The sequence below is a fragment of the Terrapene carolina genome, unplaced genomic scaffold (genome assembly GCF_002925995.2).
Source record: "Terrapene carolina triunguis isolate 2854851 unplaced genomic scaffold, T_m_triunguis-2.0 Scaffold189, whole genome shotgun sequence".
Lineage (NCBI taxonomy): Eukaryota > Metazoa > Chordata > Testudines > Emydidae > Terrapene > Terrapene triunguis.
The window spans coordinates 259,492-286,805 of NW_020664540.1; the positions used below are offsets into that span (position 1 = coordinate 259,492).

General features: G+C 39.1%; 1 protein-coding gene across 1 annotated transcript in view; it reads left to right on the plus strand.

Annotated features, from left to right (window-relative positions):
- The window catches only part of TECPR2 (tectonin beta-propeller repeat containing 2), an 80,206-nt gene extending 53,349 nt beyond the window's left edge, over positions 1–26,857 (plus strand). The window contains exons 15-18 of the mRNA XM_026654175.2: positions 3,256–3,440; positions 24,175–24,316; positions 25,359–25,508; positions 25,829–26,857. Of these exons, the coding sequence (XP_026509960.1) occupies positions 3,256–3,440; positions 24,175–24,316; positions 25,359–25,508; positions 25,829–25,986 (635 nt within the window). The 3' untranslated portion in view covers positions 25,987–26,857. The remainder of the gene's footprint in view (positions 1–3,255; positions 3,441–24,174; positions 24,317–25,358; positions 25,509–25,828) is intronic.
- Positions 26,858–27,314: the final 457 nt, after the last annotated feature.

The following is a 27,314-nucleotide window of genomic DNA, read 5'->3' on the forward strand; positions in this document are numbered from 1 at the left end:
GGCCAATGTGCCCCTGCGGCCCTTGGGGGAGAGGGATGGGGGGGGGCATGTGGCTCTGTGCGTTTTCCCTCTCTGCGAGCACTGCCCCCGCAGCTCCCAACGGCTGCAGCTCCCCGTTCCCAGCCAATGGGAGCTGCGGGGGTGGTGCTTGCAGAGAAGTGCAGCACGCGGAGGGAGAACCCTTGTCCCCCTGCCCGCGGGGCCACACTGGCCGCTTCCAGCAGTGGTGTGGGGCCGGGCCGGCAGGCAAGGAGCCTGCCTTAGCGGCAGCCCCGCTACACCACCAGAGATTGTGATCGACTGGGAGATCCTCTAGGACTGGCCAGTTGATCGCAATCGACCAGTTGGTGACCACTGGATTAACAAATGATTCCGTTATAGATTGGGAGGGGGGAAAGGCCAAGAAATCATTGACAGTAGCAATGCATTGGTTGGTGCAATAAAACATCTTACATCATCTTGTTACCATTTTGGGACACAGTCCTTCAATTTAATGCATTCGGGTCCACCTCTGCAGTCAGTGGGGCTTTGTGCAGGCACAGCAATGCATCCACATGCAGTGAATTATTGAATCAGGTCTTTAGCTTGTTGCATTGTGGCCCAAGAAATTTAATAACTATAAAATAATTGTCAAATCTAGATGCCAAATTTTATTCATGGAAAAGTTTTAAAAATAGTAAACTGTCTTGAAACATTCATATAACTGTTGTAAAAAGAGATGCAGACTTTGGAATTGGATGAGCATGTTCCAAGATAAATGCTGAAATATTTTGTATTATGTCAGTTGTACCTTTCACCAGTCCCTACACTATGTACTGTAGAATAGTATCCGGTAAATTGTTTTGATTTAAGGTTTACACTATCAGTGTCAAGGTTTCTAAACACGGTAGAATGACCTTTACAATTCAACAATAAACAATGTATCTGAATCACGCGAAGAGATACCTTTGTCCTCTTTTATGGATGAATGGTGGTTAGCATGACCTTTCCCTAAGGCAGGGGTCGTCAACCTTTCAGAAGTGGTGTGCCAAGCCTTCATTTATTCACTCTAATTTAAGGTTTCGTGTGCCAGTAATACATTTTAACATTTTTAGAAGGTCTCTCTCTAAGTCTGTATTATATAACTAAACTATTGTTGTATGTAAAGTAAATAAGGTTTTTAAAATGTTTAAGAAGCTTCATTTAAAATTAAATTAAAATGCAGAGCGCCCTGGACCGGTGGCCAGGACCCAGGCAGTGTGAGCGCCACTGAAAATCAGCTCGCATGCTGCCTTTGACACGCATGCCATAGGTTGCCTACCCCTGCCCTAAGGTAAAAGCAATAAGAGAGGGGGAGGAAAAAAAGCTGAAAATGTTTATGTAATGACTGTATTTTGGCATGTCATATTTTACTTTAGAGGTTAGTAATACCAGCAATGCCATGTAAATGACATATGACTCCATTTTTGAGTGAGCTGATGCTTATTTGGATCAAAACATTTAAGCAGCTGAGTTATCATGTAACAAAACTATTACTGTTTGTAGTTGTAGCCATGTTGGTCCCAGAATGAGAGACACAAGGTGGGTTAGGTAATATCTTTTATTTATTCTTCAGCTCTCTAGAACTTGAAAATTTGTCTATTTCACCAACAGAAGCTGGTCCAATAAAATATATTCCCTTACCCATCTTCTCTCTCATAAAACTATTGCTGTCAGACATACTTTGTGCTGCAAGGAGTAATGAGGTTTTATTTAAATAGTGACTTTGTAGCTGTATGTCAGACCTCTAACTGCTGTAGAAATTTGCTCCTGGCAATAGAATTTTGAACTCTGTGATTATTTTTATTATAATAGTAATAGTGTTAAAATAAAGGAGTTTAGAAATAAGCCATAAAATCTTTCCTTTGAGCCAATAAGCAGAAACAGTTAAATATCAAATAGTCTTGATATAGGAATGAATCTATTCACCATTATAACAAACTGAAAATTAAAGCTGTATAGAGCTCGTGTCTTTTTACTACAAGCTTTTAGCAATACATTGTAGAATCTGTACTCTGATAAATGCTATAAGCATACAATTTAAGGGTAAAGTTGCATCTTCTAATCAAAGTGAAAAGTATTAAGTGATGTGCTTTATGAAGAGTTGGTTGCCAGATTTCACTCCCCCCCCCCCCCCCCCCCCAGGTGAACATTATGTCGATTAACAGGTATCCCAAACAGCGAACATTTAATAAACCAGTGAGATTTATTCTCATTCTTTAATTTGGCATCTGACCAAAGCATTCGGTATGCAGCCTAACAGCATTGTTAGTTCATGTCTTCCACTACTTAACATTGTGCATGCTTTTTTAACACTAGAAAAAAATCCAAATGTTAACTGTAATGGATAGTATGGATGTTTTTAAAAGTAAATAAATATGAAAGAGTAAGAATTCTCAAGATCACAGCATTTCAGTCTACAGTATCATATAGGCTTTCTTTCCCATCCTTATAAATCATAGACATTTCACAGCTTAATTTGATGGGTGTTTGTAATCCGGTTGTGAAAGAGAGAGAAAATAAAATTAAGAACTCTGGAACACACTTGTTTCAGAGCTATATGCCTTCATGTAGCTTTATGTAGGATTAAAGCATTGATAGTTTTCTTGTGACCATTATAAAATAAGAAAGTTGTGACACAAATAGGGAGACGCTTTTCAAATAGGTTTTATACTGAACACAAGTAATGAAGGCTTGTTAACCTTGAAATATTAACCCACCCTTAGCATTTGCTGGTAACATTTGGAATGTTCATTGCTGACATGTATTTATAGACCTAGATCATTAAGATTCTATAAGCATGACTAACTGCAGAAGAGAGTTCACTTTAGGTCGCATGTAAGTTTGTCTCTCTAAGCATAGAAAAAAATTATATTTCATATGGTTTCTGCCTCTTCCTCTCTGACGATAATCATTTGAATTACATTGTTCTCTAGCAGTAGTGATAGAACATGATGCACTGTCAAAATGTTGTTGATCAATGGCAGGATACTGCATGAAATAGGCGGTTTTAGACAGATGAGGAGAAATCACTAGAATAAACACATGAAATGTAAAAGAGATCTTCATTTTTTCCCCCATTTGCTTTATAGTTAGACTGGAGTTTTACACAAATGTTCTCCCTTTTACCAAAATGTATAGATTATACTGATAACTCTTTGAATGTTAGTTTTTTAGAAATATTTCTGTAAAATCAAACGTCAAATTCTACAGTAGAGATTAGCTGAATTTTAAAAGTTCATGCCAAATTATTAACAGTCTCTTCATCATTAGGAGCTATAAAATTGACCAGTTTGGCATGTGGAAATCAGCACATCTGGGCGTGTGACACTAGTGGCGGCGTTTACTTCCGTGTAGGAACTCAGCCTCTAAACCCAAGTTTGATGCTTCCTGCATGGATAATGATTGAGCCACCTGTACAGGTAAAACAGTGAATCATAACTTTTTTTTTAATGTGGTAATTTAGCGATCTGCCTTGAAAATCAAGGAACTTCAACACTTTTCCTTCTGAAAAGGTGATAGATGGAGAACCGCAAAAAGTCTGAATTTAAGAACATAAAATTTGCCGTACTGGGTCAGACTAATGGTCCATCTAGCCCAGCATCCTGTCACTGACAGTGGCCAGTACTAGAGCTTCAGGGGAAGAGTACCGAACAGGGCAGCTGGGATGATCCAACCCGGTCTTCCCCTCCCAGCTTCTGGCAGTCAGAGGTTGCATCCCTGACCATCTTGGCTAATAGCCATCAATGGACCTATACTCCATGAACTTACCTAGTTCTTTTTTTTTTTTTTTTTTTTTAAACCCAGTTATACTTTTGGCCATCACGCATCCCATGGCAATGAGTTCCAAAAGTTAATTGTGCGTTGTGTGAAAAAGTACTTCCTCTTGTTTGTGTTAAACCTGCTGCCTGTTAATTTCATCGGGTGACGCCTGGATTTTGTATTGTGGGAAAGGGAAAATAACACTCCCCCCCACTGTTCATAATTTTATAGATCACTATCCTATCCCCTCTTAGTAGGTTTTTTTTTTTTTTTTTCTAAACTGAAGAGCCCTAATCTTTTTAGTCTCTCCTCATATGGAAACCGTTCCATACCCCTGATTATCTTAGTTGCCCTTCTCTGAACCTTTTCCAGTTCCACTATATCCTTTCTGAGATGGGGAGACTGGAACTGGACACAATCTTCAAAGTGTGATTTATAAAGTGGCATTATGATATTTTTGGTCTTACTTTTCTATCCCTTTCCTATTAGTTCCTAACAGTCTGTTGGCCTTTTTATCTACTGCTGTGCATTGAGCTGAAGTTTTGAGAGAACTATCCATGATGATGCCAAGATCTCTTAATTGTATGGTAACAGCTAATTTAGACCCCATCGTTTTAGATACATAGTTAGAATTATTTTTTCCAGTGTCTGTTACTTTAAACTTCTCAACACTGAATTTCATCTTTCATTTTGTTGCCCAGTCACCTAATTTTGTGAGATTCCCCCTGTAACTCTGCACAGTCAGCTTTGGAATTATCTTGAATAACTTTGTATCATCTGCAAACTTTGACACTTAATGATCTGGAAAAGGGAGTGAACAGTTAATGACTGTGTTGAGCTGCACAGGTCGCAGTAGAGATCCTTGGGTGACCCTACTGTTCACCTCTTGCCATTGTGAAAACTGATAATTTATTCCTGCCCTTTGTTTCCTATCTTTTAACCAGTTACTAGCCAATGAAAGGACTTTCCCTCTTATCCCCTGATTACTTAGTTTCCTTAAGCCTTTGGTGAGGAACCTTGTCACGGCTTTCTGAAAATCCAAGTACACCTTATTAACTGGGTCACCCTTGTCCATGCACTTGTTGACCCTGTCAAAGAATTCTATTAGGTTGGTGAGATGTGACTTCCCTTTACAAAAGCCACATTGACTCTTCCACCAACAATTGGTGTTCATCTGTGTGTCTGATAATTCCGTTCTTTACTATAGTTTCTATCAATTTGCCCAGTGCTGAAGTTAGGCTTGCTGGGCTGCAATTGCCAGGTTTAAACTTTGTAAGTCCTAGATCTCAGAATGCTACAGGTAACTTATCCTGAAAATGCTGCTCTTCTTGCCCAATACCCCCACACAATTTGTGTAACTCCATTTGAAAGAATTTTTTTTAACTGTTGCAAAGCTCATAAAGTGTCTTGTTTCCCATCATTACTAAAAATGACAGATTTTTATTAACAAAGATGCTTTATAGGCATGTAATAGAACCAAGGTTTGAATCCTTACCAGATATAGGTAAGTACAGTGCTGCTGTATAATCATTTGTTTTGAATAACACTTGCTTGGGCAAAGAGGACAAAAAGGAAGCTTGAACTATAAAATTTGTGTGGGGGGGGTGTCTGGGGTTGTTTCTTTGTGTGAAGTTCTAATGTGAAGTTCTCGCTGTGAGAACCACAATCTTCCAGTCACATTGACAACATTACAGACTTTCTCTTGAATATTTTAAAATGTAGTGTTCTAAAAAAATCATAATATGGAATGAAGTTAAATCCCAGCATGTATAATTGCAATAGTTTGTTTTTACATCATTCCCTTCTAGCTTTGCTTATCTCATGATAGCCAGCTGCCAGTTCCGCCTCCCTCAGGGGATTAGCAGTAAAAGGGGAGGAGGCAACAGAGAAATGAGGCTCTCAGTTGCACCTCATCATTTAACACAGCAGTGCTCAGGCTCCTTGACTGCTTGGGGTTGATGGACATGAGCCAGACAGGTGGCCACTTTTGAAGAAGAGGGTGTTTTGCAAAGGAGAGGGGCAGACCAATAAATTACCACCAACTGTCCTTTGAACAATGACTATAGCAATAGAAGGTAGATTACGTCACTCGCCCTATTATGGCTGCTGCCTATGGTTCATTCTGACATAATCAATGAAAAGCATAGTTTCTGCCTATTGACTATGTAGAAAAGGGGGAGGTGGGAGAAACCCAAACCCAATTATGAGCTTTTTCCCATAGGTAAAATTACTTAAAATCAAAACAAAAATTGAAAAGCACCACCAACCTGTTTTCTACTTTGAGCTTTCCAACAGCAAAAATATCAAATTGAAGTAACCTCTGACAATCCGTTAGCTTTTACCAACTGGATAAGGCTGAACATCGAGTTATTTGCTACAGTTCCCAAAGCATCTGGGTGACAGCATCTTCCCATAAGATGCAGTGTTTCCAGCTGATAACTTTCTTATACCCAGAGCAATGTAGTTCTTTCGTGTCCTCTTGCCAAATTTCAGCATTGCAAATTTAATAAGTCAATATCAAAAGGCAAAAAATTCAAACTCTTTCTTGCAGTGAAAATGAAAACTCATTGGTTACATAATAATCCTGAGGCAACTCCAGGGCATTAGATCAAGTCATTACAACAGTATTAAAAGGGCAATTATTCATGCACATGTGAAGACTGAATGCAAAATAAGAAAATACATAAACTTTCAAATGGTAACGTAAAATTTGACCAGCAAATGTAACAAATCAATGACTGATTAGTGAGCCCTTCAGGGAATACTACCTAGTTTACTATTAGCTGCTCCTTAGTTGATATTTGTCCCTTAATTGACTTGACACAGAGTTTATACTGCATCACTATATATTCATAGCAGCAAGAATATTGTCAGAAATATTTACGAATAGTTCAATCATATTTTCTGTTTAAAGAAGAAAATCAAAGGGCAAAACTGCATTTCAGCTGCTTGAGGTACAGAAGCTCTCTGAAAATATAGAATGTATGTAAGTTTTAAAATTCAATCTCACATGAATGTAAAAAATATGATCTTCTGTATTCCAGAGCTTAGGATTCATGAAGTGCCCATAAACTACAGACTCTGCTTTAACAATGTCAGTGCTCAGAAGCTGTGCTATCATAGCTTTCCTTATATATCCGTATTCAAGTAGTTTCATGGGCTGTATTCAGAAACAATGCAGTTTTGAGAAGACTTTAATCAAAATAAAATCAGCTAACAATTAAACCGCACCTCTACTTTTAAGAAAGGTGAATCTGATTAGCTAATCTAAAATGGACATGTAGGCATTCCTGTTCTCCATCTCTCCATCCTCTTCCCCACAGTCTGGACAATGATTGCTGTGCCACTTCATGTAAAAGAAGATCTGCTATATCATCTTGTTTCATTCTTTCCTGTCTTATCCAACACCTTAGAATTGTGATCAGCAAGAAGACTAGATTAAATGCTGGAAAATCTTGAACAGTGGTTTTCTAGACTTCTGTCTGTTCCATTTTGTAGTTTCTACACTTCTAAAAGTTATAAAACATGTTTAAAACTGTCAATGATACCTTTGCCCTAAGGGAGCTGCTATATAAGGCCGTTGACTAGACTGGTCAAAAATCTCTCTTCATGGTATGATTTGACTATAGCAAATACAGAAAGCTTTTCATTTTATTGCTTATATGCTATACAAAGATAATGCTACACTATATCATGTGTCCAGCTATACAGTGTTATAGAATGTTTATGAAATATAAATTTAGTGCTTCCAAGACACCCAGTCTAAAGAAATAATAAAGTAGATGCAGAATTACAAAAATAAACAGAGAAAAGCAATTCACCACTAATCTCTACTCTGCTTTATAACAAAGACGTTGTGGAGAGAAGGTGGAATGAAGTTACCATGTTTAAACCAAGTTTTTCATTTAATCTCTGGCTAGCGTTGAAGGGAAAGGATTTACCTAATTAGATGGCTACTATTTGACCATTTTGTGTAACTGCCATCCGCTTTCTTTAATTAGCAGATGAGTAGTGCTGAAGTTCATGTAATTGGCTGTAAATGATCTCTTGTAGTCTGATATCAGAGGGGTAGCCATGTTAGTCTGGATCTGTAAAAAGCAACAGAGTCCTGTGGCACCTTATAGACTAACAGATGTATTGGAGCATAAGCTTTCGTGGGTGAATCCCACTTCGCGTCTGACAAAGTGGGATTCACTCACGAAAGCTTATGCTCCAATACATCTGTTAGTCTATAAGGTGCCACAGGACTCTTCGTTGCTTCTTGTAGTCTGAGTTAGTGAATCCTGAAGACTTTTCTACATTTCCTCTAAGCAGTCTACTTCTGACAATCATAAGCTCCTTGGGGCAGGCACATGCATTTTGTTCTGTTTGTACCATACCTAGCACAATGGGATCCTGGTCCATGATTAGGGCTCCTAAGCACACAGGAGAATACACAATAAATCTATGTACTTTTGTCTGATCTTTCAACTTGACTTTATCACGAGCAGAAAACTTGCCCATTTTAGCACAGTTAGAATGCTAAGATAATTTTCTGCACAAATGTTAAAAATCTATGACCCATTCACATTTCATTGTGTATCATAACCAATCCTTAAAACTGCCTTAGAGGAAACATTACTGTAAACAGTGAGAGGTAAATAGTTAAGTGGCAAAGTTTGCAGACGATACAAAATTGCTCAAGATAGTTGAGTCCAAAGCTGACTGCAAAGAGCTACAAGGGGTCTCACAAAACTCTGATTGGGCAAGAAATGGCAGATTAAATTCAGTGTTGATCAATGTACAGTAATGCACATGGGAAAACACAATTCCGACTATGCATACAAAATGATTGGAGCTAAATTAGCTGTTACCATTCATGAAAGGTATCTTGGAGTTATAGCGGATAGTTCTCTCAAAATATCGGCTCTATGTGCAGCAGCAGCAGTCAAAAATCTATCAATGTTAGGAACCATGAGGAAATGGATAATAAGACAGAACATATAATGTCACTATATAAATCCATGGTATGCCCACACCTTGAATACTGTGTGAAATTTTTGTCACCCCATCTCAAAAAAAAGACTTATTAGAATTGGGGGAAAAGTACAGAGAAGGGCAACAAAAATGATTAGGGTATGGAACAGCTTCCATATGAGGAGAGGTTAGAAAGATTGAGACTGCTCATCTTAGAAAAGAGGCAACTAAAGTGGAATATGATAGAGGTCTCTAAAATCACAAATGGTGTGGAGAAAGTGACTGTTTACTCCTTCATGTAACCCAAGATCCAGGGGTCACCCAATTAAATTAATAGGCAGTAGGCTTAAAATAAACATAAGGATGCGCTTCTTCATACAACACACAGTCAAGTGGTGGAACTCATTGCTAGGGGATGCTGTGAAGGCCAAAAGTATAACTGAGTTCAAAAAAGAATTCGATAAGTTCAAGTAGGATAGGTCCATCAATGGCAGTTACCAAGATGGTCAGGTACAAAACCCCATGCTCTCGGTTTTGCATCTGACTGCCAGAAACTTGAACTGGACAAGAGGGGCTGGATCACCCAATAATTGCCCTGTTCTGTTCATTCCCTCTGAAGTATCTGGCACTGGCCACTGTTGGAAGACAGGGTACTGGGCTAGATGAACCATTGGTCTGACCCGGTAAGGCTGTTCAAAATTTTTTCAAAGTTTCAGCAGAACCAGTGCCAGCCCTCCTTAGCCACGTGGGACCTATTCAAGGCAGTGATGTGGGAGAGGATTTTCCTAGAGGACTGTCTTTTTTTCAATTGGGAGGGGGGGAAAAGGCAAACAATGACTTGGCAATGCTTCACATGAGTGTTTGTCAGTGCATGTTATAGATAAATGAAACTGGTTAAATACATCTTATCAAGGCTCCCACTAAAGTGGCGTATTCAGCTGATGTAGAATTCCATAGTGTCTCGTTTCAAGTATTTGCTTTTCCTTAATATCAGCGTTTTATTCTGTTAGAAACCATCTTTGTAGTTGAAGTATTTTAATTAGCAGGCAATCATTCATATACACGTGCACGCACATACACACTCACACTCTTTCAACACTTTTAATAAAAACTGTTGAAAATATTTGTTTCAAACTGATTCCATTGTCCAGTGAAAGACAGAATTTTCCTCTTCCTACAGGTCAAGAAAGCCAATATTAACATACTCTAAGCTGCTTTTGCTAAGAATTCTAGCCTTCCAGTATTTTTTGTTTTAAGATATTGCTACCGTCATGGTGCAGGAAGTATACGTGCAGCCTGTCACGTGTTTGATAGCTACTCTTATCAGTACCAAAAATGTTTTCACCACACCCTAAAGACTCTGGGACTAGATTACTGCAGTGCGTGGTGATGTTTTTCTGTGTGTTACTTTTAAAAACATTCATCTTAAACTGGTATTTTCACTTTCTTCTCTTTAGGCTATTTGCCCAAAAAGCAAGTGTTTACCTTGAAATTAACAGGCTTGTTCAATATAGTAATTTTTAATAAATATCTTTAAAAAAATGAAGGTTGGGAGTGTGTGTGTGTGGGGGGGGGGGGGAACACCATTCCTCCTTCAAATATCCATTTGCTTGTTACTTCAAATCAGGGCTCTTGGAATGCGCAGGTGCATTCATCTGTTGACATATTTTCACCAATATATTCTGTGAATTATTTTAATCAGATAAATCTATGCCTTGCTATTTAAAAAAAATATTCCTTAACCATTCTCTTTACAGGATTAAGTAACTGAAAAGATAATCTTCAACTTCTAACTGTCTCTGGCACAGCTTTCTATAAAATGTTTAGAACAAGGTACTTAAATACATGCCTTGACTTGAGTGGAACTACTCACATGCTTAAAGTTAGGTGTGTGATGGAATACTTGCTGGACAAGGGCTTTTCATGCGAGATTTAGAGACAAAATGATTCATCCCAGCATAAATTAATTCACAAAAAATTGTAATTCAAGCATCCAGAAACTGGTGCTTTAGAGAGTCAGTGCTGCTCTTTTCAGAGTAGGCTTAAGCTCATCTGGTTTTAAAGGCCAAGGAGGACTGGATCTAGTCAGTACTGAAGTGTGAGACCTTCAAAGGGACACAGTCTGTAGAACAAGAGTATCTTTTGAGCAACATTTGCTTGTAGTTTTCAGATTGGACTAGTAATAATGGACAGAGATTCTTGTCTTCGGGTGCAGATGTTCCTGGTTCATTGTTTTTGTTAGGAAAGATTAATCAAGATTTATTTTTTACTCACCAACTTTCTGTATTCTGCAATGGCCAGATCAGGCATAATGACTGTTCTAGGTGGAACACATTGTTAATACTTACTATAGCTGTTCAGCTGTCTTTATATGCATTTAACTGTGGTTGAGAGAGAGAGCAGGTTTATTATAAGGTCCTGTTTTCAAAGGTTTATAACTTTTTCGTTCAAAGGGTAATTTCGAAAATTTTATTGTCCACTTAAGGGGAAATGGGTTGGTTGGTGGGTGGTTTTTTGGGGGGGGGAAAGTTTGAAGAAAACCTGTCCAACAGTACTTGAGTGGTGGACCTTTAAAGAAACAATGCTACATTTTTTATTTTTTTTTTTTACACTGGAATTTTTTTCACAATGTTAATGTGATGGGTTGGATCACAGAAACCCCCTTGGGAGCTGCCGCCTGATGTGCCAAGACTACCTCTGTTCCTGTTTTCCCTGCCAGCTCATGACTCCAGCACCCTGTCTTGCTGAGCCAGACACTCCCGTCTGCTCCAACAAAGACCCAGGGTCTGAATTACTTGCCCCAAAGCTTCAGGTTTACCTGAAAACAGCTCACAGAAGTGTGCTTGTCTTTAGCACTCAGATGCCCAACTCCCAATGGGGTCTAAATCCAAATAAATCCGTTTTACCCTGTATAACGCTTATGCAGGCTAAACTCATCAATTGTTCGGCCTCTAGAACACTGATAGAGAGAGATGCACAGTTGTTTGCTCCCCCAGGTATTAATATATACTCTGAGTTAATTAATATGGAAAAAGTGATTTTATTAAATACAGACAGTAGGATTTAAGTGGTTCCAAGTAGTAACAGACAGAAAGTAAGTCACCAAGCAAAATAAAATAAAATGCGCAAATCTATGTCTAATCAAACTGAATACAGATAATCTCACCCTCAGAGATGCTCCAGTAAGTTTTTTCCTCAGACTGGACACCTTCCAGGCCTGGGCACAATTCTTTCCCCTGGTACAGCTCTTGTTCCAGCTCAGGTGGTAGCTAGGGGATTCTTCATGATGGCTCCTCTCACTCCCTTTGTTCTGTTCCACCCCTTTATGTATCTTTTGCATAAGGCGGGAACCCTTTGTCCCTCTGGGTTTCCACCCCCCCTCACTGGAAAAGCACCAGGTTAAAGATGGATTCCAGTTCAGGTGACATGATCACATGTCACTGCAAGACTTCATTACCCACTTGCCAGCACACACACATACAGGAAGACTCGCAGGTAAAACACAGCCATCTGCAGACAATGGTCCTGGTTAAAGGGAGTCATCAAGATTCCAAACCACCATTAATGGCCCACACTTTGCATAATTACAATAGGCCCTCAGTTATATTTTATATTTCTAGTTTCAGATACAAGAGTGGTACATTTATAACAATAGGATGACCACACTCAGTAGATTATAGGCTTTGTAATGATACCTTACAAGAGACCTTTTGCATGAAGCATATCCCAGTTACATTATATTCACTTATCATATTTTTATAAAATCATATAGACTGCACAACGTCACAGTTAATCTTTAAAATCTCAGCCTTTAGTCATATTAACAGTTTTTTTTTTCTTCTTCTTGCACCAAAGTCAGAAAGTTCAGCACACAAACCTTATCCCTGCCCTGCTGTGCCTGTGCATTACAGTAGAGTTTCTTGTGTGCGGTGGTGTTGTAGCCATATTGGTCTCAATTGACAGACTCAGAGACTTGCTTCCGTGAGGTTTTTTGCAGTGTAGACGTACCCTACATCCCTAATACTATAAAGACACCTATAACTGTCACTTTAAGCTTATGAGCAGTCCTGCTGAAACCAATGGGGCTATTCATGTGCTTAAAGTTAAACAAGAGTGTGCACCTGAGGGGTGCCTCAGCTTCTCCACTTGGACTTGTGCTCAAACATGTGAGCTGTTTCAAGCAGCTGAGATTAAAAAAATAATCAAAACAAAACAAAAACCCTCTACAAGGCTTCTCCTGGTTATCCTCTCAAATGTGAATCGGGTTAAAGCAAGTATGGAAATTATGCTGGTCGTGTATTCAGAGCCATATTCAGTTCTGGATCAATGGCTGTTTAAAGAAGACCCTAACCCTAATCTGTGATTTTAATGGAATATCTAGTTTTGCTCTGTCTCTATAAATGGCTTCGCAAGGTCACTTGTATTTACTTTGGTGAGTTTGGAGAGTGAGAAACTATGGTGTTGGCTTGTAAAATTAGCAGGGTTCTGTTTACCGTCTCCATTGTGGCATTGGCAGCACAAACTTCTTAAGAATGTTTAAATAACATGGATTAACACTTTTAAAAACTGCTTTGATAATGACCATTACCAGATACAGCATAGAACAGAGCTGAAACTAGAATCTAGAGTGCTTGCTTCTCTGAGAAATCCCCTCCTTTCTTCAATGAGGCATCCTATACTTTCCAAAACTATAGAGGTGATCTTATTGAGGTTCAGAAGTTTAAATGCTGAGGACTGAGGTCCACATATGAACTAGTTTGTGTATTGCAATCCCTTTATTTTCAAGTGCAATTACTGTAATTGTAGGTGCAAATCTGGTATTTGGGCATGCAAATAGATTTTTAGGTATTTAGTGCCCAAATTGGGCGTGCAGTTTTAGTAATAGTGCCACTGTAGGTCTGCATGCAAAAATACACATGCATGTTTGCATGCCAAAGTACTCTACCTTTTGGCAAGTTGATCCTTGATAGTCCAGTACTAAAACTAAATAAAACAACTTCATATCCAAATAGTATTTCTATTGCAACCATATACCTGCATTTAGCACTCTTATTTCGCTCAAGCATTAAGGTGAGCTGGAAGTGAAAGGATTCAAATATAATACCAGCAAAATATTTTAAAACTCTCTCTAAAATATTCATAGTGGCTTTTCTGTAAAATATTAACATACACAAAATACATGATGAGATGTGGTGGTATAAGGACTCTATTAGCAATCCTTTAGGATGACTTGTATAACTCTCACCTTTGTGAGTAATGAAGCTATGCCCATAAAAGCATTATACTACCCCACGCTGTGTTCTGTTTGGTGTGGGTGGGTGGCAGTGCCAGTGCATATACACAGTAAAAATAGTTTGAAAATTTTCTTTGTTGTCACTCATATTAATTTGCTTAGCTTTAACATTTTTTTTTTCTAGCTTTGCCCCACTTGTTATCTTAAGCATATAGAAAATAAGCAAGCCAATAGCATGGATGTGTGGTTGGACAGTTTTTAAAGCACGTTAGTTAGTCCTGATGAGATATTTTGTAAGGAAAGAGTTTATTGAGAAATATATTGTACTGAATATTCTTTAGAGAGAACTTTTGGATTAGTTGAGCACGAAGACGACAATTTTGGCACCGGTTTCAGAGTAGCAGCCATGTTAGTCTGAATCCGCAAAAAGAACAGGAGTACTTGTGGCACCTTAGAGACTAACAAATTTATTTGAGCATAAGCTTTCGTGGGTTACAGCCCACTTCATCAGATGCATAGAATGGAACATCTAGTAAGAAATATATGTACACACAGAGAACATGAAAGGTGGAAGTAGCCATATCAACTCTAAGAGGCTAATTAATTAAGATGAGCTATTATCAGCAGGAGAAAAAAAACTTTTGTAGTGATAATCAAGATGGTCCATTTTAGATCGTTGACAAGAAGGTGTGAGGATACTTAACATGGGGAAATAGATTCAATATGTGTAATGACCCAGCCACTCCCAGTCTCTATTCAAACCCAAGTTAATGGTATCTAGTTTGCATATTAATTCAAGCTCAGCAGTTTCTCATTGGAGTCTGTTTCTGAAGCTTTTCTGTTGCAAAATTGCCACCTTTAAGTCTGTTACTGAGTGACCAGAGAGGTTGAAGTGTTCTCCTACTGGTTTTTGAATGTTATGATTCCTGATGTCAGATTTGTGTCCATTTATTCTTTTGCGTAGAGACTGTCTGGTTTGGCCAATGTACATGGCAGAGGGGCATTGCTGGCACATGATGGCAAATATCACATTGGTAGATGTGCAGGTGAACGAGCCCCTGATGGTATGGCTAATATGATTAGGTCCTATGATGGTGTCATTTGAATAAATACGTGGACAGAGTTGGTATCGGGCTTTGTTGCAAGGACAGGTTCCTGGGTTAGCGTTTTTGTTGTATTGTGTCTGGTTGCTGGTTAGTATTTGCTTCAGGTTGAGGGGCTGTCTGTAAGCGAGGACTGGTCTGTCTCCCAAGATCTGTGAGAGTGAGGGATCATCTTTCAGGATAGGTTGTAGATCTTTGATGATTCGCTGGAGAGGTTTTTTTGGGTGTGGTGTGGTTTTTTTTTTGTTTTTGTTTGTTTGTTTGTTTTGGTAAACTTCACAGCAGAAGTGCAGGGGAAAAAATGAAAAGGCACGGAGGGGTGGGTGGGCAGGGATTGGAGAGCAAGCACTAGCCTTCCTGGCAGGAGCCATGTAGCTTTTGTTCTTTTTGTAGATTAGCCATGTGCTTCTTCAGGGATTTCCTCAAGGAAAATATATTTCTCAGTGGCTTGGTTCTCAGTGGCTCAAATAAAGCCTGTTAAATCTTGGAAATGGCTGGAGTGGGGGTGGGTGTTGGAGAGCCCATCCCTCACTCACCCTACAATGGTGGCTCCTGTCTGGGTGCCACTCAGATTTGGCTGGTCTGCCTCTCTGTCTCAATCTACAGAGGGGCAGATGTGGAAAGCTGGGATCAGCCTCTCAGAATGGGAGCTGCCACTGCAGCATGAGTATGGGATGGGTTTGCTGTCCAAGTCTCCCCCCACCTCCAGTCTTTTCCAAGCTTTCACTGACTTCATTTAAATTCACAGTTTGTAACGTCCATGCCAAAATCGTGGACTTAGGTATGACCAGCTTGAGTACAATTAATTAGGTTTGGGCTGACTACACCCAATTTTTTTTTTTTTTGGTCTCGTATGTTGTACCTTAAAATATTTGTGAGAAATATATTTTGGAGCTTGAAGTTTGAAATGGGTATAGGAGAGGTCAAGAGGATTGGCCCATCCTCCTTCCAAGATGTTTGTTTAACATAATATGGAGTTCTTCAAGCTTAGGTGCCAAAAAATTCTAGAAATCTGGTACGTTTACGAGTTAGGAGTAGAAGATGGAAGGAAGATTCATACTGTTGTCAAATTGGCTACACGTATTACTATACTTGTGGTTCATTATGAAAAATGTTTGACCAAATAACCAAACTTAGCCAAATGTATTGTCTAAAGGTAAAACAGTACATTATGAAAAGGAGATATACATACTGTCCTTCCAGGAAGCAATTCTTATCTCTCAGCATGTTCACCTTACACAGAAGGTGTACTTCAAAGATATGCCCCCAAAGCCACTTGTTTCTATAGGAAGCAACAGAGAGTCCTGTGGCACCTTTAAGACTAACGGATGTATTGGAGCATAAGCTTTCCTGGGTGAATACCCACTTCGTCAGACGCATGCTTATGCTCCAATACATCTGTTAGTTTTAAAGGTGCCACAGGACTCTCTGTTGCTTTTTACAGATCCAGACTAACACGGCTACCCCTCTGATACTTGTTTCTATAGGATTGTTGTTTACAAGTTAGAAAGCACTGTACTGTATACGTCACCTGAGATCCAACCCACTGGATTTTACCAGTTTCTTAACTTGTTGTTCTGTACATTTCTAATCTTTGTTGTGGATACTAGCATTCTAGATACTGGTCATGAAGGTACCTCCCCTGCTTGAATGGGGGCAGGATGTTGATATATTTTGCTTTCGACCGTTTCCTATCCACTTATGCCAAATTATGAGTTGTCCCGTTCCAAGGTATTATAGAGATACCAGGGAGCAAGAATGAACAGCATTGTGAGAAAAATAATACAGTTCAGTTGGCATAACTGCCCAACATTTATACATACAATATTCATATTGTGTGTGTAATACATATTGATGTGGTGCAAGTAATACATACATATGTACATTGGCTAACACTCTGATTTCATGCCATACTGCGGAAATAAGTGATTGCTCTAGCTTTTCAGTAAATAGAGTTAATGTTGCTTTGACTGTTCTCTGGCATTACTGATAATGCTGCTCTTTCTAACAGGAAAAACTGGTGGGTTCCAAGAACAAATCTTCATAGTCTTTCCTGCTATTGTGTATCTGACTTGATCCTCTTCTGCAAATAACAAATAAGCATTAAATTCAACATACTTCTTGTCCAATCTGCTGCTAAAAAACCTGAATGCAAAAAGTTTGACAGACCTCCTATATTGTGTATCTCACACTTCCCTCCTTTTTTCAATACCAAAAGTGCTTAGCCATTGCAGAATTTTATTTGGAAGGATTATACACACATGGTTAGCTCTGCCATGTATGTTTCTCCTTAATTTATCTCCTTTATTTTGGAAACTTATTATACACATTACTCAGTAGGAGACTTCTGGGTAACAGAAATAGCCCCAAAAAAAGACCAAACTACTGGTAATGTGGAACACCTGTGTCTGATTTGAGATTGATTCCAGCCTAGGCTATAAGTGCTGAAGAGACTTCTAGATTAGTCCCCAGAAGTCGTGGAGAGCCTTCCGCCACTGAGTAGCAACGTATGTGTCTTAAAGATGATTGGCTTTGCCAGGCTGTGGAGAGTCCTGTTCGGTCCTCCTGAACCTGAATGAGTAGAGCTGTATTGCAGAACCTCAAGGGTAGCAGGATCTAACAGATGGAATCTTCAGAACTCTACACACAGATGTGGAGAACTTTTTTCTGCCTTCACTTCCTCTGACACAAGAGAGGGGCCAAGAAAAAGACTTAAACTGATAGAATTAATCAAACAAGCCTGAAAATTCAGCAGTTTGTTTACTGAGATAACTGGTAACTTAAGTAGAACTACTGAGCTAGTGAAAAACATTTCTGTTGTATCTATTTTATATCTTGTCATTTCTTGATGTCTTTTCACAACTGATGTTTGGAAGTTGACGTATTTGTATTTATAAACTGCTTAATCAGCACTGATTTTTCCCAAGCACTTAGATGCTAGCAGAACAGAAACTTACTTTCAAAAAATGATTTTGTAGGCAAAGACAGAAAACCAAATATTCATTGTTTATAGGTACGTTGGATTAAATGTTGAAAACCACACAGTCTGTTTTAGTCTCCATATTTGAGATGAGTGGGAGGACCGCTGTCCTAATAGGTAAAGACATAGTGATGGTGTGGTTAAGGCACAAGATTGGGAGCCGGGTGAATCTGGGTTTTGATCCTGGCTCAGACACAGACTTCCTTTGCAATCTTGGGAAATAGATTAATTTCTCTTTGACTCAGTTGCCCCCATCTGTAAAACGACAATACTCCCCTACCTGACAGGAGTGATAAGGCTAAATTAGTGTTTGTGAGGGACTTGGAGACTATAGTGATGAGCACCACATAAAAGCTTTTATAAATAAGTTTTTGGCATGTCAGCTGTTGATCAGGAGGGTTCAGAGACTTGTATGCTACTGTTAAAAATACCAAACCATTGTACAAGTTACAAATATGGCATTTTTTTTACAATCAGTAAGTGTGTATAAATCCCATTAATGCAAATAGAAATTGAGCAAACATTAGGGAGAATTGTCTCTGATAGTTTCAGTGTAAAATTACAAGGTTTTTGCTCTTTGAAACATAAGCCGATTTATATACCTCCACTGATACTTTTCTTAGTAGTAATGGGAAAAGAACACCATCTAGTCTTGCACCACTATCTAGTTACCTTTATCAGGGATCCGAGAAATCCATTTGCCATGGAAAAATGCAGAATTCGCATTTTTAAAGAGAATCTTTTAGTTTTTACATTTTGTGAAAAAATAAAAACATATACAGTAGAACCCCGATTATCTGATCTAATTGGGACCGGAACTGGATCGGATAATCAAAAATTTGGGTAATCAGGAGAAATGGGCAGGGCTTGGGCTGTCGGCCCCAGATGGCAGGGCTTGGGCTGTTGGCTTAAAAATTGTAAATATATCAATAAAATATTGGAAAGGAAAGGAATGGAGGCAGAAAAAGATTGATACTAGCCATGGGAAGAAGAAGACAATATTGGAAAAGGAGAACAGTTGAAAGAAAAAGGAAAGGTGGAAGAGGAGGGGAGGGAAAGAAATGGGGAAAGGTGTGTGTTTTTTGTTTATTTTCCCCCTCCCCCCCCATCCCCATGGAGGGTTGACTAGTCTCATAGTTAGGAAATTAATTTCCCTCCCATGTTCACAAAGTATGAGACAGGTTGTGGGATATGTATTTGTATTACAATACTGCCTAGAGTTTGCAACAGAGATCAGGGTCCCATTGTGCAGTACACTACACAAACATAATGGTGTGTGTCAAAGAGCTTACCGCCTAAATAGATAGATAGAATGGGCAAAAGGCTGCAACACAAACTCAGTGATGGCTGGCAAATGCCATGTTAGTGCCATGGTTTTTATAATGTCTGTGATTTTTTTTTCTGTTGCACTTAAACACAATGGAAAGTTTAACAAGATGTGCTAGAAAGTTTACATCTCCATTACGACTCTCTAAATGGTTCTCTTAAAGTCCATGGTAAGGAGTTACTTGGGAGTTCAGTTGTGTAATTAACTTTGTGGAAAACGCAATTATGTAGCATGTGTTTCAGATCTGTAATAGGAGGTATGAAAGATAAGTTCTTATGAGGGCAGACACTCATCTCTCCAAGTGCATACCTAAGCACTCAGATTTCCACCAGGGATGAAATTGGTAAAATTAACTGATAGGGTTTGATTTAGATTACTGATGAGATGTCAAATAATCCAGGCTCATTCAGCTTTATTAGTCAAACCTAGAACAGCACAACATGAAAAGAAGCCATACTTTACCCTCTTTTGAAAAGTATGAGTTCAAGCCTATTTATATTTATACAGGAATTGTTTGATTGATTGAAACATTAGCCAAGACTTATGCACCAGTTCTTACCAGTTTCTTATCTTCTTTTGAACATAGTTTACCAAAAGTCAGCAAAATTGGAGATATTCTGCACTGCCATAGGTTGGTACAGAGGCATGTTGGTCAAGTGTCAACAAAATCATCCATTTTCTTCCTTAGTACACTCTGCGAGCTATACTTATTACACTTATCATATCTGGCAAGCTTCAACACAACGTACATCTTCTCTGACAGATTCTACAGATACACAGACCAGAGGTTGAGTTTACCTATTAGCATATTGGCGTTACAGCAAGGTACCCTGGAAGCGTGGCTCACAGTGTAGCATAAGTATAAAGTATACAAAGTCTTCTAGAAATATATATTAAAAAAAACAGATGACTGGATAAGAAGGTGTGTTTAGTGTTCTTCTCTGCATAGATTAAAGGGAATTTAAGAACACATAGCATGTAGGTGTGAAAAATGTCATGGTAAAGTTGATGGTATGTCCACCCTGATGAGTCACCTACAGTGAAAAAAGCTTGATTTAAGTTCCTGAAATGCCACAGAATTTCTTTGGTAGGTGAAATGTTGCATGAGACCTACCTGCTGCCTCTCCTGGTATATCTCCTAGGAGATAAAGATTGCAAATGCCAAGTTCCCAGCTAGTGGAGAAAGAGTATGCTTTTGTGTAGGCCTGATCTTCCCTGGCCTTTTAGCCTACATGAAAAGCATGTCACAAAACGCAGATACTATAGTAGGCATCTTGAGACGGTCTTTATAGGGATAAAAAGCATAGCTGGTTTAGAGAGCGCTATGAAGGCAGCCTGAAAAGGAAAAAAGTGGGGGGTGAGAGAGAGAGAGCCAGACAGACATTGGGCCAGAATTTTAAAGTTAAATGCAAAGCAGGCAAGTCCGCATGTGCACGAGCTCAGTTTGGTACAGGGCTATGTGTAGATTTGTGCATGTATGTGCATGCTCCTAAATTAGGTACCTGCAGAGATGCTTGCAACTGTGTGTATCTCACATTGACAATGCAGCCCAGCACATATGTGAGAACATAGAAGCACTGGGCTGGACCCTTGGAAGGTCATGTAGTCCAGCTCCCTGTGTTGAGGCAGGGCCAAGAATGCTTGCACCTTTCAGGGATGGGACTTAGTTTAACCTGTTCTTAAAAACCTCCAGTGATAGGCTTCCACAGGAGGTGTAGAATCCCCATTTCAGAGCTTAACTCCCTTTATAGTTTTTTTCCCTAATATCTGACCTTTCTAAATCACCCTTGCTTCAGATAAAGCTCAATGCTACTTGTCCTACCTTCAGTAGACATTGAGAACAATTGATCTTTATAACAAACAATCTTCAAATATGTTAAGGGCTATCAGGTGTGTTGTCCCCCGTCCCCCCCTCCCCCCCCCCCCCACCCATATTTTTTCAAAATTAAAAATGCCCAGTTTTTTTTTTTTTTAATCTTTACTTATAGGTCAAGTTTTCTAAACCTTTTATCATTTTTGTTGCTCTCCTCTGGACTCTCTCCAATTTGGCAACATCTTTCTTAAACTGTGGTGCCTAGAACTGGACACAGTATTCCAGTTTCGCCAGTGCTGAGTAGAATGGGATATCTCCTGTGTCTTACATATGATACTCCTGTTAATACACTCCAGAATATTGGCCTTTTTTTTTTTTTTGCAACTGCATCATGTTTACTCATATTCAATTTATGACCCACTACAACCCCCCAGATTATTTTCAGTAGTACTACTGCCTAGCCAGTTATTCCCCATTTGGTGGTTGTGCATTTAATTTCATTTCCCGCCCCCCTTCCTACATGTAGTACTTTATGCTTGTCCTTACTAAATTTCATCATGTTGATTTCAGGCCAATTCTCTTACTTGTTAAGGTACCAGGGAGGGAGAGGAATTATTTCAGCTCAGTACTAATGTGGACACGAGAACGAATGGATATAAACTGGCCGTGGGGAAGTTTAGGCTTGAAATTAGACGAAGGTTTCTAACCGTCAGAGGGGTGAAATTCTGGAACAGCCTTCCGAGGGAAACGGTGGGGGCGAAAGACCTCTCTGGCTTCAAGATTAGGCTAGATAAGTTTATGGAGGGAATGGTTTGATGGGATAACGTGATTTTAGTCAATTAGGCAATAACGTGCCATCGCTGGTAAAATGTGGGTCCGGCTGGAGAATCTTGCCTGTATGCTCGGGGTTCTACTGATCGCCATATTTGGGGTCGGGAAGGAATTTTCCTCCAGGGTAAATTGGCAGAGGCCCTGGAGGTTTTTTGCCTTCCTCCGCAGCATAGGGCAGGGGTCTCAAGCTGGAGGATTCTCTGCGACTTGAAGTCTTCAAGTCACGATCTGGAGACTTCAACAGCTGAGATAAGGGAAATTGGGTGGGCCAGCTTTTGTGGCCTGCATCATGCGGGAGGTCGGACTGGATGACCATAATGGTCCCTTCTGACCTTAAAGTCTATGAGGTTATTTTGAATTCTAATCCTGTCCTCCAAAGTGCTTACAACTCCTCCTATCTTGGTATCATTCACAAATTTTATAAGCACACTCTCCATTCCTTTATCCAAGTAATTAATTAAAATATTGACTAGTATTGGATCCAGGACAGACTCCTGCAGAATCCCAAGTGATACGTCCTCCCAGTTTGACAGCAAACCATTGATATATATACTCTGAGTATGATGGTCTTTCAACCAGTCGTGCACCCACTTCATAATAATATAATGTAGACCACATTTGCCTCATTTTCTGATGGGACTGTCACATGGGACTCGGTCAAAAGGCTTACTAAAATCAAGTTATATCGCATCTACATCTTTTCCCCCATCCGCTAGGCCAGTAAACCTGTCAAAGAAGGAAATAAGGTTGTTGTCAAATTATTTGTTCTTGACAAATCCTTGTTATTACTTATTACCGTATTAGACTCTAGGTGCTTACAAATGATTGTCAATACATCATAGTAAATACCTCATTTCCTTGTAAGATGTTGACCTTTTTAAAGCTGTATCTGTTGTGTTCAGTGGAGCCCTCCTAAAGCTCATTTAGAGGGAAGCATTGTTTTTGCTCCGATATGCAGTTTTTTTCAGATTATATTTGCATTTGTTAAGCTTCCAGACTCTTACCTTGCTACAAAACAACCCCTTACATGATACACAACAAACATTCTGGTCAGAAATATTTGGTTTTGAAGGGCAGATAAGTTTCCCCCCTGCTCATTCAAAGCTCCCCAGAGTTCAGTGGGAGTCTTCACTGAATAAGGACTGATGCCTGGGAATAGAGTGAGGGAAATGTTTCACTTGGGCTCCCAGGAAACTAGGATTTCAGATATTCTAGTGAAAATGTGGGTGATCCAGACCTAAGAAGATGTATCTGCAGCTATGTCTAGACTACGAGCTAGGGGTATGATTCCTCTGCTTGTGTATGCATACTTGTGCTATCTCAAGTATAAATAGCCGTGTAGCTGTGGTAGCACGGTAGCCAAGTACATACCTGCCTGAAACTGGTGAGTTTGTACTTGGCATGGCTCATCCTGCACCTCTTCTGCTATTTATACTTGTGCTAGCTCAATGAAAGCTAGCGTGAGTATGTGTCAAATCACACCCCTCACTCGCCGTGTAGACATAACCTGCAAAGCCAGACCCCCTCAGTAATAGTGAGGGTGGGCGCATTGGAGGCAAGTCACCAAATGGTCCCAAATCTGAGACAGTTGGACTCTTTTTAAAAATGTCCAGTGTGTTTTTTGTCAATACCGGTCAAGATCTAAATATGCTGGGAGAATTTGAGAAGGCAGTAAGAAAATAATGAATTGGTGCATCTGTTGCTCTGCATAGGAAGGTTTCTACTGAATTTACAAATCATTTTTAATCTTGCCCTATCTCAGTTGCAACGCTGACTGATTTGCTTATATGAACATTGGAATAATATTTAGGTTTGCAATTACTGAACTTGGATGTTGCAAATTAAAATATGCATTTTTAATTAATAAAACAATTAGATTTTGAAAACAAAGTAGCATCAATTTATGCCAGCCCAGATTATTTCCTTTTTTGCAACCTTAACGCGTTAACATAGAGGAAACATTACATTTTACATGGTAACTATGCAGTGTGGGCTGTATTTGGAAAACTGTCAGGGTTTGGGTTTTTGGGTTTTTTTTGTCTGTAGTCTGACATATTTTATTACTTCCATAGCAGATATCTGTAAGAGAGTGAATTGTCCTGTTTTAAATGTTATACTGCCTGAGACTTTAAGTACTGTTTTTGTTTCTAGCCAGTGGGAATAAACTTGGTCAGTGTTCATTCAAGTCCAAATGATCAGATGCTATGGGCAATTGATAGCAAATGGAATGTCCATGTACGAATAGGAATTACAGAAGAAATGCCAGTAGGCACTGACTGGGAACATGTACCAGGTAAAAATAATGATAATATTCCTATGTGCTTCCTCTCACACATTCAATCCCTGAAACACTTTAATTCTGTTTTTGTTAGTGAGCTGTTCCAATGCCAAGCATGCTAGATTGTTGTGATTAACAAGACTGATTTGGTTACCAGATAATCCTTATCTTGACTTGAGTACGTGTCTCTTAAATATGGTCTCACTTTCACTAAACGTTGTAAGTGCCCCTTGATGAGAAATTTCAGATTCTGGAAGTGTTTCCATTGTAGATTAGGCTGCACCGCAGCATTTCCAAGTTGTTGCAATCAGTGGTGCTGGTGGTGCACTCTTCCCTCTGACTTGGTACTAAAGCAATGCTCCGCAAGATGTCTGGGCTGCTGTGCACCTGGAAGTTCTGTCTTTGAATGTGATGAAAAAACCAGGGTCCTGCCCCCATGTGATTATTAAAAACTTAATCTCATTTTTCAAATCTACATGTATTAGTCCCCTTGTCCTGGACAAATTCCATCTGCCTGCCAAAAAGTTTGGTTGAAGTTGGATACAGTATTCTTCCTGACCTCCTGTCCTAAATGGCTGAGTAGTGTTGCTATGTGCATTTAAAAAGTTCCCAAATTCCACTCCAGAAATGACTGCATTTCTGTCAGGAGGAGGGCGGGGGAATCCGCTCTTGTGCAGGGAAGGAGGAAATTATATACATCACATAGTTAATCTGCACAATCCTTTGAGCTCAGTTTGGCTAAAGGGTGTTACATTTATTTAAGATTATTCCCACTTTCATCATAATGAGGAAGTTGTCATGTCCATCTTAACTCTTAAGTCCAAATTCTGCCCTCATGCTTGAGCAACCGTCTTAAAGTCAAAGGGACAGTCAAGAAAGAAATGTGGAAAACTTGACAGCCTTGGTACCTTTAATGCTAGAGACGTCTCCCATGGGACATTTACAGAATTACATAAAAATACCTCAATCTCACCTGCTTTACTTATAAGAAACTATGTTACATACAGTTTAATAAGAAAGCATTTAGTTATTATTTCCTTCATGTGTTTCCATTTAGGGTTGCAGGCATGTCAGCTGGCTATAAGTACAAGAACTGTTTGGGCATGCTGTCCAAATGGAGATGTAGCACGTCGGTATGGCATTACTGACAAAAACCCAGCAGGAGACTACTGGAAGAAGATTCCAGGGAGTATGTCTTGTTTAACAGGCAAGTCAGTTCTGCATGATGAGCTGAAACCTTCACTGACTGATCTTATGATAGCTATTGTGTGTTCTACCCGATGGTGCTCAAATTGATTATTAGTAAAGATAAATACTATTTTTAAGTGCTGCTGTTTTGTTATTTGACCATGACTACTTAATCAATTTAGCTTTTATAATTCCCTCTTTCCTCCCCTCCTCCCCACCCCCCAAAATTTCTTCCCTGGGTCCAGTTAGAAAAATTTAGTGAAATATAAGCTGCTTTTTGAGTGTTTGCAACTGGAACATACTGCTTTAATTAAAATCTGGATAACTTTTGCTTGGCAGTGACACCTCTAGATGAACTGTGGGCGATTGGTTCTTCAGGATACCTTCTTCAGCGCCTCACGAAAACATTCAGTCACTCTCATAGCTTGCAAAAAAGTAGTGACACTTCTGTTTTGCTTCACCCTGATGATTTTGAAGATGAATGGGAAGTGATATGAAGGCACTCAAGCATGTGAGGCAGTGGAATAACGAGAGAGCAATGCTTGTATTTCCAGTAACATGCATAGAAAATGTTGGGGTTTAAAGTCACTTGTATTTAAAATGCAATATTAGCACTTTTTTTTACTAAAAAACTGACCTGTCAAATAACCCCCAAACTGTGCATTCATATGTTTGTTCCAGTATTTCTTGGGAGACAGTAAGTGTGGCATACTGAAATTGTTCAACTGTATTACCCTAGCAGCTCATTTGGAAATATAACTCTGTTAACCTTATTAGTAGTGAAAGTGAATATTTTACAACAGCATGCACACTAATATATATGTACTTCTTTTGAGAAGGCTTTGTGTTACATTAAATATTTCTCAATAGCAGAAACATTCAATATTTCTCAATTTCTTCCTGTACTTGAAACTCCAGTTAGAGAAATGCCGTCTGTCTGTCGTGTCGTACGAATTTAAGATGATCCCAATAGGGACTAAAAACTTATTCTACAGCACGGGTGTCAAAATGAATATTGTTTGGACCATTTTCATTTCAAAATCTCCAATGCTTCACTGACCTTCCATCTCTGGACATTTGGGTTCAATAACTGGTTTCATTCACAGATGAGAAGTTTGAAATTACCCTAATCTCAGGTGGATATTTGTCCACCCCACATACCATCAAGAAACTGACTGACTGCTCCATGAGGCCCAGGGTTGGAATAGCAGCAAAGTTGTGGATCAGGTTTCTGGTACATTGGCAGGATTGTGTGAGGCAGCTTTCTTGGTACCTGATGCACTGTATTTGTGCCTACAGCCAGTGCTTTATGGCCTGGACTTATTTTTTAAAATACCAAATTCAGACAGTTTAAAAAATATGGCAATTGATAGAGATAGATAGATAGATATAGAATTAATTCTGTTTATAGATAGAATTAATTCTATCTCCCATAGAAAGTTTGTGATATTGTGGGGAGGTGCTTAACAATATTGTGATTTTTAGCTACATTAGCTAAATTTTGAAGTGTCTTAAATGTTGCAGCAGAGGTGTTTAATGAACTGGGCAACGTGCTGAATAAATTAATCAGTGCTGTTTATTTTTCTTTATATTCTAAATGTTCTCTAAAGGATACCTCATTTGTAAAGACTAGAATTGTAGATGAAAAGAACTTGAGTTCACTGATGTAAGCGGAAGAATATTTTTTGTGTTCATTCTAAACTCATACATCATCAGAATGTTTAAACAGCTGCTAACCAATGCTGTAAATGAGCCAGCTTCAGGAGGAGATGAGGAAAAAGTGGAGAGAAAATTCAGGATTGAGAACCTAGGAGTCAATGCATAG